The sequence below is a fragment of the Lepidochelys olivacea genome, assembly GCF_965140295.1.
Source record: "Lepidochelys olivacea isolate rLepOli2 genome assembly, chromosome: 5".
Taxonomy (NCBI): domain Eukaryota; kingdom Metazoa; phylum Chordata; order Testudines; family Cheloniidae; genus Lepidochelys; species Lepidochelys olivacea.
The window spans coordinates 102,697,309-102,724,980 of record NC_140415.1 but is presented as its reverse complement, the minus strand read 5'-3'; the positions used below and the strand labels follow the sequence as shown (position 1 = coordinate 102,724,980).

Below are 27,672 nucleotides of genomic sequence, written 5' to 3'. Positions count from 1 at the left end.
GAGCACGTAGACCTTAATTTGTCTGTATCTGTTTCCCCATCTGTATAATGTAAATGAGACTTATTTATATCTACCTCACACATGAATGGTAGCTAGAATTAGCTATTATTTGCTGTGTTGTTGTAGCTGTGTGTATTAAAGAGACCAGATGGGTGAAATAATATCTTTTATTGATGAGACAAGCTTTCAAGCTGCATCGATCTCCGATTTGAAAAGTTCTGTGCAGCTCTAAAGCTTGTCTCTTTCACCAACAGAAGTTGGTCCAATAAAAGATATTACCTCACCCATCTTGTTTCTCCAGAATTAATCATTGTTTATAGAGCACATTGAAAATGTAAAATGCTGTATAAGTGCCAAGTGTGTAGTAGCAGAAGCTGAAGCAGCATGGTCTCATAAGCAATTTTAAAAACCTTTAATCCCCATCCCAGGTTTTACTCTGCAGAAGTATTAGTATTCTCTAAGCAGCAGGTCTTAAAAGAAACATGTATTTACTGAGTGGATGTGTGATTCTTTTTGAAATTCCTGTGGTCTCTTGCTACATGTTGTTGTATTTGCAAAAAGAAAGCCATTTGTTCTTTCATTTGTGCACCACATTTTGCACCAGTTAAAACAGATGTTTGAAGAAACATGTTCCAGTCCAAAAACGACTGCTCTGTGGCCCCTGCTCCCCATTGATGCACAAACAACAGTGTGCAAAATATTTCTTTAATACTATTTTTGAAGTCTTATCAAGCAGTCTAATCCACTGCCCTCTGAAATCAGTAGAAGAATTCCCATTGACTTCAGTGGCCATTGGATTCAGTCTCTAATTTAATATAGAAGTCAGGACACTTGGATCCTTTTCCTGGCTCTGTCAATAACTTGTGTGAGGTATGTAAACTTCTATATGCCTCAGTTTCACCATCTGTAAAATTGATATAGTACTTATCTTTACATGTTTGAGCTTTATTTTATTAATGCTTTGTAAAGCGTTTTTGAGATATCTGGATACAAGTTCCCAGGTAATTATTATGTCAAGCTGCTAATGCTAGACCCCTTGAGGATTACCTAGTTGGTACTCTGCAGTTTGATTTATGATTGAGTCTGTTGACATATCTTCTGTGATAATATCTGTGGAAAGAGTTGTGTATATGGTCAGCTCTAAATAAGCATGTTTCTCCAATTGTGGAAATGGTGAAAAGGTGTTTTAGAGTAACATCTAACATTTTACGTACTTTAAAGAAAGAGAAAATGGTTTAAATGTCTAATATAGTGACATAAAACTTATAATGCTTTATCATTCTTGGCAGGCTTCTGAAATATCCTGACCCACGTCATAAGTGGATATTTTTGTTATTGATTGCTTTAACCTATAACTGCATTTCAATAAACTACATATACCTGTAATGGGAATCAATGTTAGTCTGTTCAAGGTGCAAAGCAATTATTGCTTGCTGGTATTTTCTGTACATGTTTCCACAGGGCTAACCAGACATTTGAATTTTGCTACTATATATTATCTTTTGTTTACTAGGAATGATGTTTCCAACATTTAGTGACATTCATTTGGCTCCTTTTTCCGATGAGCAGCTCTACATGGAACACTACTCCAGAGCCAATTTTTGGTAATGATTGTTATGTTTTTTTAAAAAAAATTTTGCTTGGAGACTCAGTAAAGATTTTAAAATGAAACTCATTCTTGTAATCTGAATAAAATGAAGCAAAGCACATGGCAGAAAATCCTTCTAATTTTCCATGCTCACTTCCTTTAACCTGATCCGCAGCTATGCTGTGTGAGCCTATCAGCTCTGGCTGTGTCAGAGCTAGGATGGGAAACCACGTCCACTGGGCTCTCAAGTGCTGCAGAAAAAGATGTTTATGAATCCATAGTTAGTAGGTGCATTTCTGTGTCAGTAATAAACCAATGCCCCAGGATGGTGCTTGAGGGGTGTTAAACAAATCAGACTCCTGACCATACACAGATGTCAAAGATCCAGTGGCGTTTTTCATAGAGACAAGGTATTGACTTCCATATCCTGGTCAAATTCTAAGTCAGTAATTACATTCTGTCTACCTAAATTCCTCCTGTAGCTTCAGCTAGAAACAACGGTCTTTACTTCTTGCCCTAAATTGTTGTTAATGTTGGGGTGCACTATTAAACAGCTGCTGTGTTCTACATGAGAGGTGGCAAAGAAGTCTACCTGTTGCTCACATACCTAATGTGGTGGTAAATAGACTTGTTAACAAAGTTTTTGAATCCTTGGATAAAGACATGCTGTGGAACTATGAAGATTAATAATTAGTCTCCTCTTTTGGAGACCACAGATATATTCCCCACTTACAACCGTTCCTTAGGTTTGCGAAAGAGAAAGTGATAGGAGTTCTAAAGGTTAAGTCATTTGTTTGAAATCAATGAGTTTACTAATCACCTGGATTTAGGAATAAACTTTCCCTATGGATACGTCATTACATAATTATCGATTAGGGGATTTCTTCCACCTTCCTCTGAAGTATCCTTTATGGAAAGGTGGTATACAGTTTAATAGGGATGAAACCAATAGGGTTGTATAGAAATTGCTCTGAAATCATGTAAAATTTAATAGAGACTTTTGGACCAGATCCTCTCCTGATGAGTCATCGCCTGCTGATTTACACCACCTGAGAATGTGGCCTTTATCCTTTCTTTAGGTTTGTCAGGCCATCCTGTAGAATTCCATAATAGGCATATAGTTCTTTGAAACTCCATACGATGGTTCAAAAAACCTATGGAGAGACTATTGTGCTCTATTTATATTATCTTGGTGTCTGTTAAAATTCTATAAGACATTTTTATAATGTACCATGTGGTAGTGGCCAGTGTCAGAGACAGGATAGTGGATTAGGTGGACCAGCTGTCTGATCTGGTATGGCAACTTTTATGCTTATATGAAAACTGTCCACCTGCTTTAGAGACAACAGTGTTGCTTGTCAGTGTTTCTCTTCAGTGTAGCAGCCTAATTCTCCTTGTCCAAAACGCTGTATTTTAGTTGAAAATGTAGGGCCAGACTCTGCCCTCAGTTACATTGGTTTAAATCTAGAAGTGCTACAGACTTGCATCAGTGTAACTCAGAGCAGTGTCTAGCTTGTAATTTTATATGTGAGAAAATTGTAACTGTTGTCATTTATCTAGAGTCTAGAAGAAATAGCAACAACTATAGGTGTGCTTTTCATAGATTCCAAAGCGACCATCCTGTATAACACAGGCTACAGAACTCCGCCAGAATAATTCCTTTTGAACTATAGCATCTCTTTTTTAAAAAAATTCTTGTTTTAAAAATTGTCAGTTTTGGAGACTCCACCCTGACCCTTGATAAATTGTTACAGTAGTTAATTACCCTCACTGTTAGAAAAAATTAGGCCTTATTTCCCATCTGAATTTTGTCTAGCTTCAGCTTCCAGCCACTGGATCTTGTTATACCGTTGTCTACTAGACTGAAGAGACCATTATCAAATAATTGTTCCCCATGTAGGAATTTATAGACTCTGATCAAGTCAACCTTTATCTGTCTCTTTGCTAAGATAAAGAGATTGAGCTCTTCAGTCTTTCACTAAAAGCATGTTTTCTAATCCTTTAATCATTTTCATTGCTCTTCTCTGACCCCTCTCCAATTTATCAACATCCTTCTTTAATAGTGAGCAACAGCATTGGCCATAATATTCCAACAGCAGTCATACCAGTGCCAAATATTTTACAGAGTTAAAATAGCATCTCTCTTCCTACTCGAGATTCTATGGTTTATGCACTCATGGATTGCATTTGCTTTTTTTTGGCTGCAGTATCGCACTGGGAACTTACATTCAGCTGATTATCCACCATAACCTCCAAATCTTTTTCAGGGTAACTGCTTCCCAAGATAGAGTCCCCTATCATGCAAGTATAGCCTAAATTTTTTGTTCCTAGATGTATATGTTTATATTTAGCTGTATTAAAATGCATCTTGTTTGCTTGGGCCCCAGATTGCTCTATATCGGTGACCTGTCCTCTTCAGTATTTATCACTCACCCAATTTTTGTGTCATCTGCAAACTTTATCAGTAATGATTTTATGTTTTCTTCCTAGTCATTGATAAAAATGTTAAATAGGATAGGACCCACTAGAAATATACCTGTTTGATGAAGAATTCCTCATTTACAGTTGAGACCTATTTATTAGCCAGTTTTTTAGTCCATGTAATGTGTGCCATGTTCATTTTGTGTCATTCTATTTTTTTATTCAAAAATTTCATGTGGTACCAAGTCAAATGTTTTAGAGAAGTTGAAGTATATTACATCAACACTGTTACCTTTATTACTCAAACTTATCTCATCAAAAAATGTTTTCAAACCCTATCTATCATTTCAGTTCCTCCCCACTTAATATTTAGCTTCTGCTCTTTTTGATAGTTCTCAAGAATACAAAAAAAATTATAATAAACTACAGATTGGGTGGAATGGGGCCCAATATTTTGGTTTTTGTTCCATGTGCCAGCTTCCTTGGGAAGCCATAGTAGAAACTCAGGGATTGATGAATAGGGGTTGTTACTGCTTAGTGAGGGGAATAGATGCTGAATTAGCAGTCTGAAGCAGAAACGTATCCGCTTTTTCACAGGGCTCTGCAGAACTAGATGTTATTGGCAGTATCCAAGCATTTCACTTTAAGGTTGCTTGTGATGCTTCATCTCCATCATTAGGGAATGTAAGACCTCTATTTGACAGCTTACAAGTGGGGAATACAAATGGTGTGATGTACACATAAATATTCTGTCTATATCTGTCTTTACATATACAGTATGTATATAGTATCTGTATTAATGGCAAAAAAAAATCTGCTTGTCCCTGCCATTAATTAATGGCACAAGCTCTTAACTGCTGATGTTCTGGTGACATTATCTACATCCAGTTTCTTAACATAAATATCCAGACCTGCAAAATGACGTCTAGATGTAATACATACATTGTGTCCTATAATATTGCACACTGATACAATTATTCAGGTGAATACTCAGAACCAGTCACTACAGGGTTGCTAAGAGAATGATAGAAGTGAAAGATCCTAATCGTTCAGGTCTGGAAGTCCTTCACAGATAACTGGATCTGGGAACTTAATTCACTTCCCCATCATGATCATTGTTATTTGTTTATTTATTTGTTTATTATTTGTATTTCAGTAGTGCCAGGGCAGGATTAGAACCTCAATGTGCTGGAAGCTGTACAAACATAAACTAAGAGTCTCTGTCCCGAAGAGCTTACAGTCTTTGTAACGGGATCCTTTCCTCAATGTTTCAACAGCTCATTCCTTTTCTTGAACAAATCTTGAACAAATTTGCCATGTAAATGTTGGGCTAACAACACTGGATAAACTCTTACATACTTTACATGAGCTTACATGGATAATCCAATGCACCTGCAACATTGGAGTTTTTCCAGCCCTGGTAGTTTCCAGAGCACAACTGTTCATATCCTAAGTTATCCTAAATCATGCAGCGGTCTTTCAGTGTGGATGGGTGTCCAGCGGGGATTGATTATGCAAGGTATCTAGCAACTCCTGGAGTGTCTGAGCACTTTGCAGGACCAGGTGTTTAAGTGGAAAGACAAACAAATTAACTTCACTTGAACCTTGAGCCAAAAGTTGAAACCCAGGTCTCTAGAGGTGAAAGTGCAATGTTTTTACCACTGCTTCACTTATCCCCTGGTGTCTTCTCTTTGTACTAAGATATACTGATATATCCAGTACAGTCCAAGAGCTGGGCACAGGGTCCCCAGCAAATTTAGGCTGTGTATCTGCTCTTTTTTAGTCATTTAAGTTGTGCCAGCTTGTGCTGTTTAGTGCTAGCCAGTGCCTGTATAAGCAGAAAATTCCATGCCTCCAAATTCCCTTTTCACTCAACTCCCTGGTTTGTTTTTTAGAAAATCTGCTTGCTGTATGTTTAATAATCCTTCCTATATAGCTAATCGTGTCTGAAGAGGGTTTTGCTGCAGATCTTACACATTTTTTGTCCCATTTGCTGTAAGCAACAAAAGAGTAAATGAAATGGCTGGAACTGCAGTTTGAGTTGGCTCTTGTGAAAACATCAGGTCTGTGAAATGGTGCAAAAAACCTGATCACAGAATCCTGGTGCATGTCATATCACTAGTTACTAGGAGTTTGCATAATTTGTTTATTAATGGAGGGAAAGAAGGATGAAATAGTTAACGCAAACACAGATTTATTACTGTCCAAAGCCAATAATGGCCATGATCCAGCGAGGCACTGGCAGGATTTGTTTTTTCACACTTAAAAGTTAGTTTACCCTGATGCTTGACAGATGCAAATTAACTTGTGTTGGGTCAAAGTCAAGGATAGCACATTTCTGGAAAGGGTGATTGTTTGCAACGTATCTTACAAGAGGAGATCACTCTTTCTGTTGTAAGAAGCCTTCTGAAGATAGGTATGAAGCATAAATATACTGCAGGTGGTTAAAACAGTCTGTTCTTTGCCTTTGGCATACTTTGTGACTGCCCCCAGCTTAAATGAGAGGCAGACTTTCTTCTCTAGTATCTCCAGATAATTCATTTCATTGAATGGACGTTCCATTGAATAATACTGCACAGACTTAACTTTAAGGAAGAGTGGGCCAGTGTTTATTACCAACCACTGAGATACACTGAAATTCTTATGCTCCCTCCATATGAATGGGGGAGCTTTCAATTGATTAACTGATCTTTCTGCCATAATAGATAAGAGGTTCTCTAGTTGTGCATCAGTAATCATGCTGAAAAGGGGTAGAAGATCTCCTGTCACTGGTGGTATTAGATGATCTCTTCTGCTACGCTTACCATTAAGAAGAGAAGTACAGTACTCACTTTAAGCATCTTTCACTTGGAAATGGGACATAGGACACAGTTCACATTGTAGCAGATTAAATAATTAAGTTAATATTTTAAAGCAAAGTTAATACATCCGAAAGGGGCATTCTTAACCTGTTTTAAGTATTAAAATTGTGTTTTGAAAAAAAAATCCAGACAATATTTAAAATATTTGTATGATGTCTTTCAAATTAAAACAGGAATTTGAGGTTTTAAGCATTCTCCTAAGGTGTTTTCAGAGACTGCAGTAGACTTGAGACCTTTATTTTGCATCTGGATGATGATTTCATCATCAGAAATTTGCCTCGGTTGCAGACATCTTTATGTTTATATTGCCAGAGAATTGCTGAATCTTCCTGGGCTTTAATGAGTGTCTCTAGCCTTTTTCAGTGCTCCAGTGGATTGATAAGTGGGTCAAACCTCAGACTCTGGGTAGTTGTTGGAGGCAGATATTTTTGATTTCAAAGGAGTTTTACAGGGGGCCTGGATTTGCTGTCAGTGAGGGCTTGGCACAGTTGGATCAGCTGCGCATGTAACTTGTCTCTATTGTTTAAAAAAATTCCTATTCACTTAGGGTGAGATCCTCACACCCATTTACCCCTTTATGCCTGGTAAAAGGGCCAGAGCCATGTGTCGGGGCCCTAAAAGCCTTTTATACAGCTAGGGGACAATTCCACTCAGCACAGGCACTGTGGAGACAGCCATAAGCTGTCTTCAGAGGATACCCTTGAAAGCTTAGGGGGCATGGTGAGGGCTGCAGGGGTGTGTCAGGGTGGGACTGCACCCTGCATTGCTGTAGGGTTTTTGGTCAGCACTGCAGCCAACAAGGCAGCCTAGGGAGGCTGCCATAACTTAGCATATGCCCTCGGGGCAGTTTTCGGTTGTTCCAGAAGCCTCTCCAGTTCCTAGAGCAGCCCAGGATTGGGAGTGCACAAAGGTAGCTTAAAGCCACCTTAGTTCCCACTCCCTTGGTCTGTGGATTCTGTGCCATGCCAGTAAGAGGTGAAGTGTGGGAGCCCTTTCCTGATGCAGAGAGGTCTCTTGCGAGTTCAGCTGATGGCATCAGATTCCTCAGCCTGGAAGAATGCACAAGATAGTCTAACCAGCAGTGGATTTCACTGATGCCAGGAAATAACCTGTAACGTGCATATGTGGAGTGGGGGGGGGGGTGAAGAGTGGGGTGGGGACAGAGATGATTTGAGCTCTCCACAAATTCTAGGAAGGGGTTTAAGGGTTCAGCCACACTTCACAATCAGTTTGGAGACACAATTGTGCATGGATCCTCTGGGTGTGAAAGCCCCAAGAGACTTCTTCCACTAATTATTTTGCTACACATTACTGTCTGTAGGTACCAGCAGTGTTTTTATGGGGTCAATCTATCCAGTCTCCGCAGTGCAGCAGTGGATGAGTACTTCCGACAACCTATCGTAGTAAGTATTTTCTCTCTCTCTCTCTTGCCTATCTCATCCCCTCCATAAAGTTTTGCAGTACCCTGTCTAGGAGAGCTCGAACCATAGCTGTATAGTGTCATTTGGTTTGTGTACAGAACTTTGGTTTCCAGTGACCAATTCTGTTAGAACCAGGAGCATCCCTGTCAGAGGTTAATTACTGTTTGTACTATATCTGGCTTCCTCTTTTGTCATGAATAACAGAAGTGCAGAGTTGTATGCCCCTGTGGCAGCTACTTCATATGTAGTATGCCAAACTGTAATGATTTGATCCTCATGGCATCCTGTCTCCTCCTTGCTTATCTACATTTACTGGTGTGAATGCCAACAGAGAGATTGTTCAAAGGTCATGTGTTACATGCCACCCTCTTGGAGGGAAAAAAGAGGAAAAACTCTGGAACAGAAAGTGCAATGAGTTTATACTTAGTTTTTCCTCAAGGGGAAAGGGGGCAATGCAACCTGCAGATCCTCTGGTTTCTAGGGCATCCTCCAGAAAAGCCCAGCTATCTTTGTGGCTTACCTGCCCGTATTCCCCCCCACACCCCTACATCCTTGGCAGCACAGCTCCCTTATCCGTATTTCTGTCCCCTTCACCTGCGCTCTAATAGTAAATAAGGTCCTGGCATTGGCTGAGCTCCTGAGAAGACAACTTTTCAAAGCAAACTTGCAATCCAAGGAACTCCAGGTGACACTCTGCAAAATCTCAGGCAGGTCATAGGACTGAATGCACTTGGTTTTGGCTTTGAAAATTAATACTTTTGAGCTCTCTTTAACCTAAACTGCTGCTCTGTTTCTCCAGGGATCACCACTTATGCCCACGTCAGTCTGTTATGTTGTCAGGACTTTGTACCCAGTTTGGGATATTATGTTTGAAAACCGTAACTTGAATATCAGTACAATAAATTCAAGTTACCTAGTCTATAGACCCAGAGCTTCCTCAGCTGCAGGCATAAGCTCAACATTAGCTGTTTGCCCCTTGTGTACCCTGCTAAAAGAGGAAACCTAGCTTGTCCCTCTACCTTTCAGTTTGATTGCTCTCAAACCATCGCCACCACTGCCCTACCTTTACAAGCTGTTGATGATTTTTTAAACAAACCTGTGTGGGTTTTGTTACAGAATTAAAAGAAAACTAGATTCCCAAAGCTCTTTAGTTTTTACAACTTTCTAGTCATTGGTTTCTTTGCTGCTTATCATTAAACCACTCAGGTCTTGCCATTTCTAGTTTGTTTTCCTGGGTTTTAGGGATATTGGTGCCTTTCCAAAAGCATTAAACCTGTCAATTCCATGGTTTCACAGTTCCGAACAGTCCCTTCCTTGTCCACTGCATGTAAATGGCTCTCTCTCCACCCAACCCTCGCAGGGTCACAATCCCTAAAAGAGGCATTGCAGCTTTCAGCTGGAATTTGCATTATACCTTTGTTTCTCCCTTCCGTCCTCTACCACACAAATTAAAACAAAATAAAAAAATCAAGCCAGTAGCCAGGTTTCTATATAAAGACAACCATTCTTTTTTTACATATGTTCCTATTTACTGGCTGCCTCAGAATGAACCTCTTCAATTCTGTTCTCTCTCTTTGACATCAGGCCTGACTCCATTTGGTTGGAAAATGGCAAAAAGTAACAAAATTTATTTTCCATTTAAATTTTGAGCTTTTCAAGACTTTGCCACCAGCCCTTTGTGAGCTCTCTGTAGCTATTCAACCTAACACTCCAACATGCACACCATGTTGGTTATGTCACGCTTTCTGGCAGTCCACTAGAGAATGAAGCTGATCTGTAGAGGTAAAGCATGTCCTATGTAAGATATATATGTATATGCAAAGATGTGTGCTTGGTTGATAAGCCTTTGTTTTCTTAATTTATGCCCTTCCATTAAGATCAATAATAGAGTGTATTATTATAAACCACACACAATTGTTAAAAAGGAAAAAAAAACTTTGGGATGTGCCTTTTCCCCATACATACACTTCACTCCCCATTGGGACTCAGTTTTTAAATTCAGTATATATCACAAGCAGAGTTTGTGCTAAGATTTTAGCACCAACTGGGAGTTTGAGTCCGTGGAGGGTCTGGATTAGTGGATGTACAAAAAGAGGTGGGAAAAAGATGTTTTCAATTACGGGTGTACTGACTGCTCCTAGCCTGGTTACTATTCTGCATAATTAATTTTGATTCTCATGTAATTGTAGTTAACTCTTCAGCATATCTCCAAAATTCTATAATTGGTCAAACATTGTACATGTGGTAGAGGAGGCCACATGAATTATTTGTGTGTGTGTTGGTGAAAACAAAATGAAAAGTGTTTCTGTATGATTTAGCAGGGTCTTTAAAAAAGTTTTGTAACATAAGTGAGCTATCAAATGCATTAATTGCAAATAATACTAATGTAAACTCTAGTAGAATGTTTTTTAGAGCTGTTAAAGAGCATTGTCATTAAAATAAAGATACCTTCTTTTTTGTCAGATACCTAGTTTAGAAGGTGGCAAGACAAAATGATAACATTTGTGACTTTTTTTTCCCCCTCAGGACACTTTTGACATCAGAATTTTGATGGCTCGGACAGTGAAGTACACTGTTAACTTTACAGAAGCTGAAGAGGAAGATTTGCATAGGTTAGTATAGATCAGTGTCCTATTCTTACTCAGTTTTTTAATTATTTGTGTTTTTAGAAGACGCTGTTGGCTCTGGCTGGAGCTGTGGTCCATGGAACATTACTTGCATGGCTCTAGCAAAATATCAGCATTATCACCTGCAGTGCCCTCTTACCCCCTACAACAGCGGCACAGATGCAACATCAAGAGTAGTAAATTTGTTCAGTAATGAAAATCCTGCTGCCTCAATACCAGTTAAAGGTAGTTTATTGGGAACAAATCTAAGAAAAGAAAAATCCCTCTAAAGGGGAGGGAAAATAATAGCTTGTGTGTTTATTTTCTTCAAGAAGAGGGACCATTCTGCAGGGTTAAGGATGACATTTACTGATATTTAGGAACATTGAGGTCCCCCCAGATATGCCAAGATTCAGGCCATTGGAGAGATTATTATTCACAACACACATCCCTATTAGCTAGGGCTTCTCATCTTCAGAGGTCTTTACAGACATTCATTAATCCTCACAACCTGCCAGGGAGGGAGGTGAAAACAAGACTTGGAAAGGTTTCCTTGGGCATCAGGAGAACTTTGAAGCTAACACTGAATCTCAGTGGGGAAATGTGCTGTGCACAGATTGCCACTGCTTGTGCCGAATTATGTGGTGGTTTTGTTGATACAGACAGTCACTGTGATATGCAGCCTGCTTGAGATTTGTATTAAAAATATGTATGGTTAAGAGGTTCCGTTTGAGTTCTCCTATTCCTGAAGTTCTTTTAGTTTTTGTTTTCAATATTCAGTAGAAATTATGAGACTGAATATGTTGCCAGCTCATTCAGCATCTTAACAATGCAGAGCCTTTTGTTTGACAAGCCTTAGAAAATCACTGCAATTTTGTACTAGTTTTTATGATTATCCTGACTCAAGAATGTATTTTCTCTCTTTTAATAAGGTCTTTGAAAAATAGCTTTTGTACAGCAATGTTTAAGTTACGAAAGCTTGATGGTGTAGAAACAACAGTCATAACAGCTCCATTGTTTTGTGCAGTACCTCTAGCACCAAGAAGAATAATGCCACTTGGATAAAATGGTGGGTGAATGAGGGATCAGGGAAGGTAGTTGCTGTTTGGCTTTAATTAATTGTAAAAGGCATTGGTGGAGTAGTCTTTGTATATGTTTTCATTCCTGCAAAGAGAGAGAGAGATTGGGTCAAGCAAGTTCAATATAGAAAGACATCATCTGTATACCAGGGAGCAGTTGTTTCTCTGTAGACTATTTGCAGGAGCCCTTTTCATCCTGGTGATAGACCAAGCCCCACTGTGCATTCTACATACCGTGAAAGATTCCAATCCCCATTTGACTTGGTAGCATCATCACAAACCCCCCTGTCCTGCATATCCCTCTCCTTTCTTGGAGTAACTCTTAACTCTCTTCTTTAAATTATTCAGACTAAAAAGGCTCAGCTGCACCTTCTTAACTTCCTAATGGTGCCTCCTTGGCAGCCGCCTGCCTCTAAACTTTTCGTTGAGGATTTCCCCCTAAAACTTTAGGCCACTGTGCAGCTTGACAGCCCCTAGGCACGTGACGGGAATGAGGTGTACCCTACCGGAATGGGAGAACTTTAGGGTCTCTTCCAGGGAACACCACAGGAACTACAGACACACACAGACTCCCAACACACATCTGCCAGGCTCTTTTGAGTGAAATTCAGACCTCCTATAGTTCTACTAGGAGTTGCAGTCAATTGTATTTTATGGCACAATAGCATGGTCTAGTGAGAGAGAATTGCTTCCCCATTTCACCTGGTTAGTATGCTGGCTTGCTTCAGTGAGTTTCACAAGAAATATTTAAGTATGCTATCCACAGCTTCCTCTAAACTGGTGAACATCACTATTTTGATTATTACCATTCCTTCCAAGTGTTAGTTTTATGGTTCATATTCCTAGGAATGGCAGAGATTTGAGTGCAGCTATTTAGCCAATGATATGTTATTCCCAGAAGTACTGCCTTACTTAGTGATAATCCTGGAGGTGAAGTGAAGTAATATTCTTCTGCCTGTTGGCTTAATTAGCAGCATTCTTGCCTGTGGCTCAGGAGTAAAGCTGTTTGAAAAAAAATTCTAACAAAATATTTTCTTGCAGGAAATATGACCCCAATCTAAATAGAAGTTTTTCTGCAGGAAAAGATAGATTTTTAGTGGAGTTTTCTGTCAGTAAAATTTAAACATTATGTTTCAGGTCAACCTTAATCTCTGCATCTGCCTGCACTACTGAGGGCCCCTTGGGAGTTGTAGTTCCAGGTCTCTCATGGCCCCATTCTTTTCTGTGGAACCTGCTCTCCAGACAGACTATACGTCCCATGAGGCACTACAGTCTGTCTGTGCACTGAGTTGCCATCGCATCCTGGAAGTCCCATGGCTCGGGCAGATGCACAGGTTAATATTGACTCAACTCAAAATGTCACACTTCAGCGGGGGAGTGATGAAATGTTTAGTTTTAATTGAAAAGCTGAAATGAAGCATTTCAACATTTTTTAATTTATTTTCCAAAACATTTTACAATATTTTTTCAGAACAAGTTTTGATATTTTGACTTTTTGTCCTGATTTGAGATGGGAAAAAGATGTTGAAATATCAGAATTTTCAGCAGGATAGAAATTTAATTTTTTGATCAGCTTTATTTAGAAGGTTGAGTTCATATTCCTTACAAAAAATTGGATTTCTGGTCAATGCTGACTCTGCTGTAAGAGATTTTAGAAGGGATGGGAATGCATGTCTCTTCTGTTCCACTTTCAGTGGCTGTCTTGGTGGAATGGTAAAGATCCCCAAGGAATCCACTTATATGCTTAAAGTCAAGCACATGCTTAAATCTTTTTAAGATTGTTGCCTTTAATAGTAGGTGAAGAGCTTTCCCATCTAGATTTTTAATGAAAGTTTTGAGAAATATGGCAGTGGTTGAATTTGAAACATTATTTAAAACTCTAACTGTGTTAATCGTGGGGAAAAAGAGAGAAGGTACAGAGAATCTCTCACATGTGTACATACATGCGCACACACACATCACTTGTTTTTCTTTTAAAAGTACCACGGACCATTGCAGGTGTTATATAATCCTACAAATAGCTCGCTGTCGTTATTCTGGATTTATTGCTTCTGAGAAGTGAATTTCTGCAGCTACTGTTAAAAATTTAACCGACTTATGTTTGTAAAACCGTATTTGAGCATCCCTTATATTAAAAAACAAAAGACTCTCCCACCCACCCCCTGTACTCACAGTAGTCTAGATTATTGACCCAAAATGCAGTAGCCCAGGTTTAAGCTGCAGAGTGCATACAGAACAGCTAATGGCCTAACTTTAGAGTTGCTGAGCACTTGGATTTTTCATTAGGAATTGCAGTTGTTCAGCATTTCTGAAAATCAAGCCAAATGTTTCTAAATGACGTAAAAAAAATTATCCAGTGTAATTTTTTTAAACTGATTTTATCTGGCATGTGACAATTCAAGCACAAATTGTTGTGGTAAAGGTGTGGAAAACACCACCAGACACATTTCAGTAGAATGTTTCTGTTGGAATTTTGTCTGAACTATGTTTGTATGTTAACCTGGCAACATTCTAGTTTTCCTCCTGCAGAGTGGAAATCCCCTTCGTTTTCCAGATGATGCAGTCCGGACTAATCCACGGCCTGGCTTTTTGGTTTGACGTGGCATTTGTGGGATCACTGTATGTATATTTTTTTAATCATTCCCATGAAACATTAAACACAGAAAAAATTACCTCCTTATTCATGCAGGAAGGTGTGATCTTACTTTAATGTTGAACTTGTCATATTATTCCCAGTAGGTAATGCCTTCTTGAGGTAGCAACCATGAGAATGACAACACAGCATTGACATTCTTGCCTCCAGCAGTTTGTGGGTTGGGGTTGTTTGCTGTTACCTTATGTGGGGTATGTTCAGGAATTGTGATAGTTTGGGATGTTTCAGTATTTTTTCTCTTAGGTGTCATCCCCATATCTTTCTGCACAAAACCAACTCCTTGATTACTGCCCTATTTGAGTGTAACTGTTCAGTGTTATGGGGAAGAACAGGAACATGTGCTGTGATTGTTCACTTTGGGCTTGGGCTTGCTTGGGGGGCCAGAGGCATCTCAAGAGAGCAGCTGGAACCTGCTGTGCGTGGTGGTGCTACTTACTATTCTGGAAAGTAAGTGGTGGAGCTGCACCGGGGAAAAGAAGAGTAAACTTCTCCACATCAGAGAGAATGTCACCCTCAGTCTAACAGAAAAGCATGTCCTATGAGGGGGTGAGGGAGAGAGATTTTTCTTTTATATTAAATAACTTGATAAGAATTGGACACATCTTCAGGAAACAAAGAATTATTACCAGACCCTGGGAAGCTAAGTCTTTAATTATTTGATTTTCTTTTTGTCTTTATTGATAAATACCCTTCATCGGCCCCTGATATAAGGCTCACCGAGTAAGGGTTTTTCTAATAACATTACATTCTCTTTTTTCTTTTTCTCTCTTTTTTTTTTAAAGTAGTAGTTTACTGTATAACTTGAATTTTACTGGCAAGCGGATTCGGAATAGAGCCTGTCTTTAGCCCCACGTGGCACAAAGCAGCAGAGAAAGTTTCCAGCTATGTGGGAGCTGATTGAAACATATCAACCAAAGAAGCGTCCATTTTGGTGTAGAATGCAGCAGCCTGTCTGCTGACCAACATAGGCTGACAAGAGTGGGACTTTGATCACTGCATCAGATAACTGTTTAAATATCGAATAATGTTTAAATTCCTGTTCTTAGTATTCAGAGCTCTCAATGGGCTGGACGGGGGATATCTCACAGGCTGCCCCTATCTTTACAACCACAGGCTCCTTCGAGACTTATGGAAATCTCATTGGCCAGAGGCATGAAAGCTGGAAACAGGACATTCTCAGTGGGTGGTCCTCTGCAGGGGAACTCCTTGCCACAGTAAAAAGGAAAGACCACAAACTTTACTACTTTCAGGACAATCCCATCTCTTTGCCATCATTTCCCTTAATTAGATTAAAAAAAAAACAGAGGGAAGATGGGGGAGAAATGGACATCTTACTTCCTGGAAATAGAGAGAGTAGAGAATACTGGTCCTGTAGGGAGCATCTGTTTTGAATCGACATTGGCTAGGTGTGCAGATACCAGGATTACAAACACAGTACAGGTTAGAATAGACACATGAGTTGTTACATTTGAAGCCTTGCCTTCATCATGGACCAAATCCCCAGATTTTTGATTGTTCTTTGAAGGCAGATGGATATTTTAAAGTTTTAAAAACGACAACAAAAATCAAATAGGATCCCTTCAGGACTAGTCACTGTGCAAGTTTAACACACATTTCCTCTGGCTTTTTAACACAAGGAATAGTGTCCACTGACTAATAATAGTTTATGAATGAAGGAAAGAGGACTGGAGGAATAAATGAATTCCTTTTTCATTCTATCTTTCCTGTCCTTCCTGCTGTTCCCACTGAGACAAACTATAATCAATAATAATCTTTCCAATTTTCCCTGATAGAAAAACGAAATGGCCCTCTCCCTTTTTTTCTTTCAATATTCGTTGCATGGCTTTCCAGGGAGCTGTTTTACAAAATGCTGTTTCAGTGAGAAGGGAAATGGGAAGAAAGTCCCTCAGATTAGAAAAATAGCACTTATCTGACAGTAGAAGGCAATAGTCTTCTTCCCAGCAGGACTACGTGAAGCCCAGCTGTGATGTTACTTCTGGAGGAGAAGTTGGAGGCCTTAGGGCAGCTATCAAGTACTTTTTAATTCAGTTTCTGCCTGCAAACCTGCTGAGTATGTATGCCCTGATGCATGGCTGCCCATTTCACATCCTTCAGATGCAGAATTGAACCTTAATTATATGGGTCTGTCATACTAGATGTGAGAAGGTAAGAGGTATGGAGGTAAATCAGTGACACTTGTAAATCAGGAATTTAGCATTTTGCACAACTGGTTCATAAGTAGCTTAAAGTATATAACAGACAGTTATGGGACCCATCATTCATAAATTCCCTTCCAAAATTGTGTTGCTTTCTAACAGAGCAAATGAGAAGGAGCCTATGTATTTTTTTTTTTTTTTAGGGTAACTGTTTGGTTGTCAACTGCTCCGACGGAACCTTTAACTCACTGGTATCAAGTACGCTGCCTCCTTCAGACTCCCCTCTTTGCGAAAGAAGGGGAAACTCTCTCAGGGAAAGTCCTGTTTGTAGCGAATAAACGGTAAGTGGTAAAGCAACTCCAGGAGACTTCTCATTGTGGTGTGCCTCTGTTGCTGAGGTTCTCCAAAATGCTGCACCCATTGGGGAAGTTAGTAGCATAGAGACTGGACGAGGTAAAATCAGGGATGCAGATATACAGTTTAGCAAGCTGGGGAAATGGAAAAGTCAAGCTGCACAGGGTCTGTTTTAGTGCTTCGCATCTCTGCATCCAAGACTGTAGGGTATAAATTCACCCTTCATTGTGGTGCCCAGAGGAAACATGTCTTGCCAAAATGTGGAAGGAGTATTTCCATGTATCATGGGGAGGTTGGAAAAACTACTAGCTCAATGTACATCTGCCAAATGACTTGATTTATCAACCAATTTAAAGATCAGATCAGCTTTCAATGCCTATAAGCATCTGTCTGTCCACACAATCCCAAATTTACACAGCAAAATTGATTTTCATGGAAGGAAAAACATTGTCAGAAGCAGCATTTTCTTTGGTTTGAAGTGCACAGCTGTCCCAGTTCGTCAGTGGTTTTTGAGATATCTCATTGTGCATTCATCACCCTCATTTTTTCAGTGCAACATTTTTCCTCTGCAGATTTTGAATGTTTGTATTTTTTCCCCTTAGTGAATCTTGTGTTAGGGACAAGTAAAGTGGAGGTGGTGCTATATCCTTGCTAATTTTCACTTCTGAAAAGGATTTCCTATGGACACACTTTTCCCTGTTTACGACACTACTCCTGTATCACTGAGACACAACTTTCCCCTTTTAGTGTGGCTAGTGAAGAGGATGGTTCTCTAAGGAGTACATTTTTGTCAGTACAGAGTTAGTAAGCTGCATTCCTACTCTTTTGCTGTCAATGGGAGTTGAGAAGTATCACCCTTATGCTCTGCTGTGAAAACATTCCCTGAAGAGACTGGTTTGCACAGCTGATTCATTTCAATCTAGCACACCTGCATGTGTGCTTGTAATTGAAAGCAAATATAGAAATGTGAATCATTTTGTTGTTGTTTGGCTCTGGATATGTGCCTTATGAGTTCAGAGAGTTCTCATAAGGTCAAAACTGGTAGAAGCACTCACAAAGCACTTCATTCACACCTGCAATAAATGCCCAACGTGGGACTTTTTCCAGTTTGCAAGCTTTTGGATTAGGAGCTCTCCTTAAAGGAGATAAATCACACAAGTCACAATACGTCCCTTTCAAAAGTAAAAAGTATCAGTTACTAAATGTGTAGAGAGAGAACCAGTGTGCTGCACAAAGTGACCACACAGCCGCTACTATAATTACGTAGTACTATATTCTTCCTTCCAATTCTGCCTTGGCAAATGAACTGTAGTAAGCTTTCTGGAAGTTCCAGTGTATCTTGGCTTTCTTTGATGGATTTTTGGCCCAACTTCATTGGTAGGTTTGCTGGATTAAGGATTTAAGGACTGGGTTTTATATTGATGGCAAAGATTAGATGAAAGTATAGGTAGAAGCAAACTTGACACTTAGCGAATCCTTAAAACTGATTCTTTTTATCTATTTAGTTTTTTATACAGACCTGTCACTATGGTGTCTGAAAGCCTATCCACACCCACTCTGTTTATACACGTGCTTGTGATTGGCTATTTAGTGTGTGCAAATCAGGGTGGATAAAAATCCATGATTTAAAAAAAGAAAAAAAGTCACATGCTTTTATTTACATTAAACAGATATTTCTTTTTGAAAATAAACCTGTTTTCAATTGACAACCTATGTTAAGTCCAAAATTCACTATAATCTAATAAAGTCATTCAAATAATTTTTAAAAGTCTGATGCATCAATGAGCTTCCCTCAAAATGTAATGAGTTCAAGGGTGCTTCTTTTTCAATTATATACAGAATCAGGAAGAAAACATTTTAAATTTAGAGGTCCACTCAAACTTTATATAGGTCACAGTATCATATACTGCATTAAGTTTCTGTATTGTTTCAGTCTTTACAATAGAGCAAATGATGATATTTTACATTTTTCCAAATTTAAGTACTTCCAGTTTCTGTTAGGCCAAAGAGTTTTTTACCTCAATTACTTTTGGTTTCATGGTAACTTGCAGGTGCAGAGAGAATATCTTTTTCTTCATTTGGACTAGTTCATTCAAAGTTGAGAAACTGACTGGGAGCTGAAAAAGCAGGAAAGCTTATTTTCTTCTTCCAGTCTGTGAATAAAAGCCTGGTGGGAGAAGATGAGATTTATTAATTCTAAAAATTTGAAGGCCACGAAACTAGATTTTCAAAGATATTTAGGTGCCTAAAGATGTAGATAAGTGACTAGCTGAATTTTCAAAAGCACATAAGCAGGTTAGGCAGTTAGGAAAATACCACTAGCACCTATTTAACATATGTATGTGCCTAAATGCCTTTGTAAATATGGCACATGGTGACCAGAAACAATCTGTCAACTCACTAACTACAGTTAATTCTTCCTTCGTTTAATAATCAGTTTGAAATGCAAATAAGTTTTGATAAACTTAGTTTTGTTCTTATGTATCCAGCACATTTAAGGCTGGTTTATTTAATTACTGAAAAATAATTTTAAAATGCTGGTTTTGTACATTTTTAATAGGATTTAATAGATGCATTTGGATGAAAATTGGAATTTAGTACAAAAATCATCAAGTAGATAAGAAATGCCTCATTCACTGTTTCCTAACAATAAAAACTGTAAAAATTAATAATGTGAATGTGTGTGTATATATAATATATATATGTGTATGTGTTTAAATAAATGTGTATAGATACACTATATCTTCGTGGTTAGCAAAAAGAAGTACCAAATTTAGTTTAAAGGCTAAATTTGATTGCAAATCAACATACTTTAATGATTACCAACCAGTGAGAATGAACCTTTCTTTGGTAAAATAACTAAAAACTATAAATGCAAACCAAGATTAAAATTGATGATTTAAATCATAGAATCATAGAATATCAGGGTTGGAAGGGACCCCAGAAGGTCATCTAGTCCAACCCCCTGCTCGAAGCAGGACCAATTCCCAGTTAAATCATCCCAGCCAGGGCTTTGTCAAGCCTGACCTTAAAAACCTCTAAGGAAGGAGATTCTACCACCTCCCTAGGTAACGCATTCCAGTGTTTCACCACCCTCTTAGTGAAAAAGTTTTTCCTAATATCCAATCTAAACCTCCCCCACTGCAACTTGAGACCATTACTCCTCGTTCTGTCATCTGCTACCATTGAGAACAGTCTAGAGCCATCCTCTTTGGAACCCCCTTTCAGGTAGTTGAAAGCAGCTATCAAATCCCCCCTCATTCTTCTCTTCTGCAGGCTAAACAATCCCAGCTCCCTCAGCCTCTCCTCATAAGTCATGTGTTCCAGACCCCTAATCATTTTTGTTGCCCTTCGCTGGACTCTCTCCAATTTATCCACATCCTTCTTGAAGTGTGGGGCCCAAAACTGGACACAGTACTCCAGATGAGGCCTCACCAATGTCGAATAGAGGGGAACGATCACGTCCCTCGATCTGCTCGCTATGCCCCTACTTATACATCCCAAAATGCCATTGGCCTTCTTGGCAACAAGGGCACACTGCTGACTCATATCCAGCTTCTCGTCCACTGTCACCCCTAGGTCCTTTTCCGCAGAACTGCTGCCTAGCCATTCGGTCCCTAGTCTGTAGCTGTGCATAGGGTTCTTCCGTCCTAAGTGCAGGACCCTGCACTTATCCTTATTGAACCTCATCAGATTTCTTTTGGCCCAATCCTCCAATTTGTCTAGGTCCTTCTGTATCCTATCCCTCCCCTCCAGCGTATCTACCACTCCTCCCAGTTTAGTATCATCCGCAAATTTGCTGAGAGTGCAATCCACACCATCCTCCAGATCATTTATGAAGATATTGAACAAAACCTGCCCCAGGACCGACCCTTGGGGCACTCCACTTGTTACCGGCTGCCAACTAGACATGGAGCCATTGATCACTACCCGTTGAGCCCGACAATCTAGCCAGCTTTCTACCCACCTTATAGTGCATTCATCCAGCCCATACTTCCTTAACTTGCTGACAAGAATACTGTGGGAGACCGTGTCAAAAGCTTTGCTAAAGTCAAGAAACAATACATCCACTGCTTTCCCTTCATCCACAGAACCAGTAATCTCATCATAAAAGGCGAATCCAAATCAATCCATCCTGCAGAAAATAAATATAAAATCATACGCATATACCAATTGAACCATTATCAACTGACAATAATAAAGAACTTCCCAACTCCATAGAAATTTAGATCACTCCTCTCAAATTACCCCCTCAGGAAGAGCATGAGTAAATTGATAATGATGGACTTCAATGTGCCCTAGAGTCAATAAACTGTCCCTGCTAGACTAATGAGGGTGCCCTGTGTATAGCACCAACACATACAAAAATAGAGACTGGTTGCTAAAGGGTACTGATTTCAGCTTCACAGAGAGGTGGTCTTGAAGATTTACATGACCCAAATGATACAGGACTTTATACGTTAAAAGCAACATATTGAATAGCATCAGGTAATGAAGTGGAAGCCAGGGCAGTCCATGGAGCGTCAATGTAATCTGTTCCATGTGGGGGAGAGCAGGCAACCACATTCTGCACTAGACAAAGTTTCAGAATGGTTGTGAAAGATACTGTCATGTACAATGCATTGTAATTATCCATTGTGGAGGTTACCAAAGCATACATAATTGGAAAGTTTGCAGGCAAAAGGAAAGGTCAAACCTTCTTGCCAACCAAAAACGTATTAAGGCACTTTTTCCACCTCTGCTCTCTGGGAAGCCAGAAGCAATCAAGGACTGCATAGAGTTCATAGAGTCCAAGGCTAGAAGGGACCATTGTGACCATCTAGTCTGACCTCCTGTATAACACAGGCCATAGAACTCCCCTAAAATAATTCCTAGAGCAAATATTTTAGAAAAACATCCAATCTTGGTTTAAAAATTGTCATGATGGAGAATCCACCACAACCCTTGGTAAATTGGTCCAATGGTGAATAGCTTTCACCATTAAAAATGTATGCCTTTGTGACTGTGGTCACCGGAGGGGCTATACTGAGAATGCTCAATCAGGACAAACTGCAAAGAATAGGGAAGATGATCCCCAAATAAACTGCTGGTTTATTCTTATAATTAGATTCACCAAGCCAGTACCTTTAAGCAATCCTGCCTTTGGCTCCCACCCAGACAGCCAAGTCTATATATTGAGATTTATTTAAAACCTTATTCACCATATATAAAGTTCTACCAACCCCAAGAGATCGGACACATTATCCACCAGGTCAATGAATATTTCAGATCTTACCCAAATACACGTTTATACCAATTCTTATTAGCTAAATCTACGATTTATTAAACAAGAAAAGAAAGAGAGTTACTATGGTTGAAAGATCATTATGTGTATATATAGATATGAATAAAGTTCTTAGGTCTGTTTCATACACAGATGGTGAACCTGCGGATTTGTAAAAGTCCTTCCAGAATCAGTCCAATAGGCAGTCTGTGTGTAGAGTTTGTTCAGATTCTTCCATAAGAAATTGCAGGGCTAATCTAGAGTAGACATGAAGACCTCAGTCTTGCAGCTTGAACTTCCCCTGACAAAATGTAAGCAGATCTGAGTTAAAACAGGATCAGACCCTAAGCTTCCATTATAGTTCTCTAGCAGGCTGATAGCCTCTTGACAGCAGACATCACAGCAAGTGCCTTACCAGATGAAGAGAGGCAGTGTATGTTGCTTTAAAGCTAAACTTCTATTTCCTATGTATACACAGGTACACTAGTAGTGTTAATTAACATAAGGCAATTAGCTATTCAAACTATCAAGGCATTTTATTATCGCATAGACAATTTAAGCTGAAGACAATGTAAGTAATATTATTTCCTTCAATATCTTACATCTTGATCTTAAGGTTAACTGAACCATCTGCATGCATAATATAGTGTAATTAAGACATGAAAGGGAATTAGCATCCACAAACTAATCTGGTTACATTGTTAATTTCTAACAAGATATAGGTAAACACAGACAAATACAATTATTATCTATTCTTAATCCTCTAACAAAACAGGCCTACATGTTAACTTGTAGTCTACTTAACATGGCTTTGATAACTATCTACAAGGAATGGCCCTGGGTACCATTTCAGTACTTTTCTCATATGTCCTTAAAAGGTTGCTCTTAGATCAACCATCTGCTAGGTGCTTAATCCTCGTTGGCTCAGTGTCCACCTTATTTTATCTGATTTAAAAATTTTCTCCTGATTTCCAGTCTGAATACCCCCCTCAGTCATGGGGCAGATACCCCCTGCCATCGTTGCCACCATTTTATCTCTGGTCTATCACTGCACACAGTCGGTCTGGACTATTCACATGGCACTATTTCTCTCCAGTCTTTCTGTTCAGCTGGGCAACATTCTGAGGGCTCAATTTACCCTAATTCTTTAAAGGAGTACAAATTGCACTCGCTGTACCAGCAAGGGCTGCTGTACCCAAGGAAGAAACTTCTTTCAAGGAAGAAACTTGCCTCTGAAAGAAGAGAAACAGTGTTTGTACTGCTGCCTTCCCTTGGGGGTTCCACCAGGGGAGAGTCGCTTTAAAGCAAAGTCATGGTCCCCGAAAAGCACATTTGATAGCAGCAAGAGATGAACTAACATATCCCCTATCTGCCCTGACCATACTCCCCCCTTGTCTGGTTTCACTCACTTATGGGGTGCACTAGTTGGCAATTTGCCCACTAGCAAAGATGGGGTTGTGGGTAATTTATGCCACCACAACCACCGAGGGGAAGATTTCCTCTGTCTTGGGTTATACCAGTGAAGCCCAGGACTGAATTAAGCCATGTATCTGATGTCCTCACTAATAGAGAAACAAGGTGGGTGAGGTAATATCTTTTATTGGGCCAACTTCTATTGGTAAGAGAGGGAAGCTTTCAAGCTTACACTGAGCTCTGTGCAAGCTCAAAAACTTGTCACTCTTTCCAACAGAGGTTGGTCCAGTAAAAGATGTTACCTCACCCACCTTGTCTCTCTAATTTCTTGGCACTAACACAGCTACAACAACACTGTCCTCACAAATGACCAACTGGGACTGCCTCTACCAGGCCAATCAGCATGGCTGCTGGTTCCTCCAAGTCTCCCACAGAGTCCTCTGTCTCCTGCTCAGGGCAGCAGCCCTCTGTGGCAATCATTCTTTTTCATGTAGATGCAAAAATAGATGCATATCTCCAAAGGCAGTAGAAACTGAAAAAAAAATGCCAACATCTAAAAATAATTCCTTCAACTTTGGGTCTTGTCCTCAGCCTCCTGCTACGGAAAAAAAAAATTAACTAGTGACTCAAACCGGGAGAAAGAGGGTTTAAGTTGAAAAGTGATTCACCAACTTGAATTAGGGCTGTGAACCCCAAAACTGGTTTGAAATTTGTGGAAAGTACAGACTCTGTGAGGTTCTTGATGGTTCTGTGACATGCAAACAAACCTGTAGTAATAACAATAATAAATGCAGAATGCCTGGAGCATTTCCTGGGTCTTAATGACAAGCCAGACTGGTGTTGCCTCGAGACAAATAGTAAGATTTTTATTCAGAAATATGGACACACATTGAGCTTTTGGACTGGCCACCAACAGTGTGATCTATGAAATGAGGCACTTATCTTTACTGTTTATCTTATTTTTATGTGTAAATTCCATTTCCTAGTAACAAGTCCCTACAGAAAATGCATTTCTGGGTGATGATTGCACTTGGGTGGCTAAAGTTATTTGTCCATTTATTTTGTACTATCACACAAGAAATACACTGCTTGCATATTGTAATGATCAAATAATGATCTTTACTGCATTTTTGGCCAACAAAACTCATTGTTGAATGTCAGCCTCAGTTGCAATGAATGCATATTATGCAGCCTGTTTTAGATGTTGGGTCCTAAGTCTTCCATGCGCTTTTGTAAATTTTACCCATTGGCTATGAATAAGGAATTAATTTAGTCAAGCATGTATGAAATCGGAGTATTGATCCCCTTGCATTTTGCATATACCAAATGCTTGCAACTCAAACACTAGGTATTCTGACAATGCCATTATTTGACTTCATATGTTACCGATATAATTGTAGATCAGTTATGTTGTCTTTTTTGTACTTTTATTTTTTGATACAGACAGAGTTATGACATTCAGATTGTGGCTGTGGTGGACCAGACAGGCTTTAAATCTGGTAACATCCTTGATTTAAAGAATCCATTTTTTAGGTAAGACATGTTCTTGGCTAAAATACATCATCATTTTTAATATAGTAAAATATAGGGTAGGGGAGACCTTGTGTCAGAAATTCATCACTTTTGCTAGCTATGCTTCTGATATTACAGACTATTTATTTTTGCAGATACTAGGGAGAGACAGCTATAGGTTAGCATTTATTCATCATTATACACTTACCAGCAGTTGTGCTTCTTTTCTTTCTGAGGAGGAAAAGGCAAGGTTTAAAAAAACTCTCCATTAAAACAGGTGCAACAAATTAACGTCAGTGCACTCTCTGTAAATGAGGCCATAAAAATAAATAATATAGCCAACAACCCCCTTTCCTCCCACACATTCTGTTGAGACTAAAAATGTCAGCACTAAAGTTGAGTCCTAATACTGTTTTTTTGAGACCAGTAACACAGCTAACAAACAGTGGTATTTTCTTGTCTTTAATTTGAATACAGGTCTCCTCATAGTTAGGCAGTATTACATGTACGTTTTACTGAAGCATTGCAAGGGGAAACTATGTGCAGGCCCCTTAATCGTCCAGTGCTGTGGCTGAGCAGAACAGAAAGTCTGTCACACAGAATGTGGTGATGAATTTTTTGGTGCTAATTTACACATAGAATCAGTTGCACCTTTCAGCCACGTGACTCATCACTGTGAATCATGAGAAATCTGCAACTGCATTGAGATATACAGTGAGGCATGGCACACATTTGAAATTAGTTGCTGGTGCCAAGCACCCACCTTCCTCTATACAAACCATATGGAAAGAACCACCCACCCCAACCAGTTCAGTGGGCTTTTGTTGGGCTGCTCTCTGCTGCATAGTTCCCTTTGGGAAAAGCTGCCAGCTGGAGAGCAGAACAGCCAGGAAGCAGGCCCGTCAACTCTCACAGAAGGCAGAGTCTGTAGGAATAACAGCCTGTCCATTCCTACAGACAGCAGCAGCAGTGTGAGCTGCAGCGCACCTGGCAGGTTGCAGTTGGCCCACACCCCTTTTTCAGTACTGCTGCTTAGGGCAACAGTAATTTAGGACATGTGGAGTAGTCGACTTTTGGGGAGCTAAACTCATAGTAGGTATGAAGAGAAGTGACTGAAGTAATGGGAGATGTTACTACACAGCTGCCTATCCTCTCCATGCAGTCATTCCTTCCTTCATGACGCTGTTTCCAAGGGCTTCCTGTTCACTTTGGAGCATGCTGGCTGTCTGCTCCCCACTCCACAAATCCTCAGGAGGACTGCTTCCATAATCTGTAAGCCTGTTTTGGAAGGAGGTAGCGGTAGGTTTCTGAGGCAGTTGCCACCTTGCCTTTTCCTCCTTGTCACACATTCACACTGCAGCAGCAGGAACATAAAGAATTGATGGACTAATAGAAATGGTGGAATTGATTTTTCTAGGGTCTTTTTAGAGGTGCACATGGGAAATGGTGTTTCCCTATTTCGTTACGTGTTTCCCACATTCATTAGACCTTCATGATGACTCCTTTGTAAGCTTTTCAAGGCAGGCTGTCCTATGTGTGTGGTGAAATTTTAGGCATTTTCCCTTTCCTTTATACATGCACCACATTCGAGATTCTCTTTTTAAGAATGGGTCACTTTGTGTATACTTTAAAATGCAGTTAAATAAATAGATTGTTTGGGCAAACCTGCAGTGATTCTAAGCAAATCTCCATGGTATAAAAACTGCATTTCCTCAGACCTGCCATTTGACATGTACATTTTCCCTGTTGAGTGCAATTGTCTGCCCATACCAGAAGAAAGACAGGAGGCAATGGATGTGGTTTAATTAGGCTGCAACTTTATTCACCTAAAATACCTGGGAGTACCCGGCAATAAATGTCAGGTCATCATCATTTCTTTAATCCAGTGGTTCCCAAACTTGTTCCACCGCTTGTGCAGGGAAAGCCCCTGGCGGGCCGGCCAGTTTGTTTACCCGCCGTGTCCGCAGGTTCGGCTCTGTAAAATGCTACCATTTTGACTTGGTAGCATTTCTCACTTCCTTTGCATAGGAGGCAGGGCAATGGAGAACCAAACTCAAGAACTGTAAACAAGGAGCACAAAAAAGACCTCCCATATAAATTCTGCAAACACATTGCATTTGAGCATATGCAGTAGCATTCTGGTGACTTTGTATTTTATTTTATTTTCAATACAAACCCAGATCCAGATCCTCAGCTGATGTAAATCACCCTAGTTTCACAACACTAGCCTGATTTATGCTGGCTGAAGATCCGGCCCACTGTATTTCCTGTCTTATGGGGCCCTTATTACATCTGACATTCTGCCTTATATATATTAAGGGACTGTCGTTTAACTGTTCTCCCCA

The 27,672-nt window shown here is 39.7% G+C and overlaps 1 protein-coding gene across 1 annotated transcript in view; it reads left to right on the top strand.

Annotated features, from left to right (window-relative positions):
- Positions 1-25,352, top strand: part of LOC311521029 (histone-arginine methyltransferase CARM1-like) — a gene marked incomplete at its 3' end in the record, with an annotated part of 143,550 nt that extends 118,198 nt beyond the window's left edge. The window contains 6 exon segments of the mRNA XM_084629101.1: positions 1,514-1,604; positions 8,192-8,273; positions 10,818-10,903; positions 14,506-14,595; positions 16,989-17,126; positions 25,259-25,352. Coding sequence (XP_084485227.1) covers positions 1,514-1,604; positions 8,192-8,273; positions 10,818-10,903; positions 14,506-14,595; positions 16,989-17,126; positions 25,259-25,352 — 581 coding nt within the window.
- Positions 25,353-27,672: the final 2,320 nt, after the last annotated feature.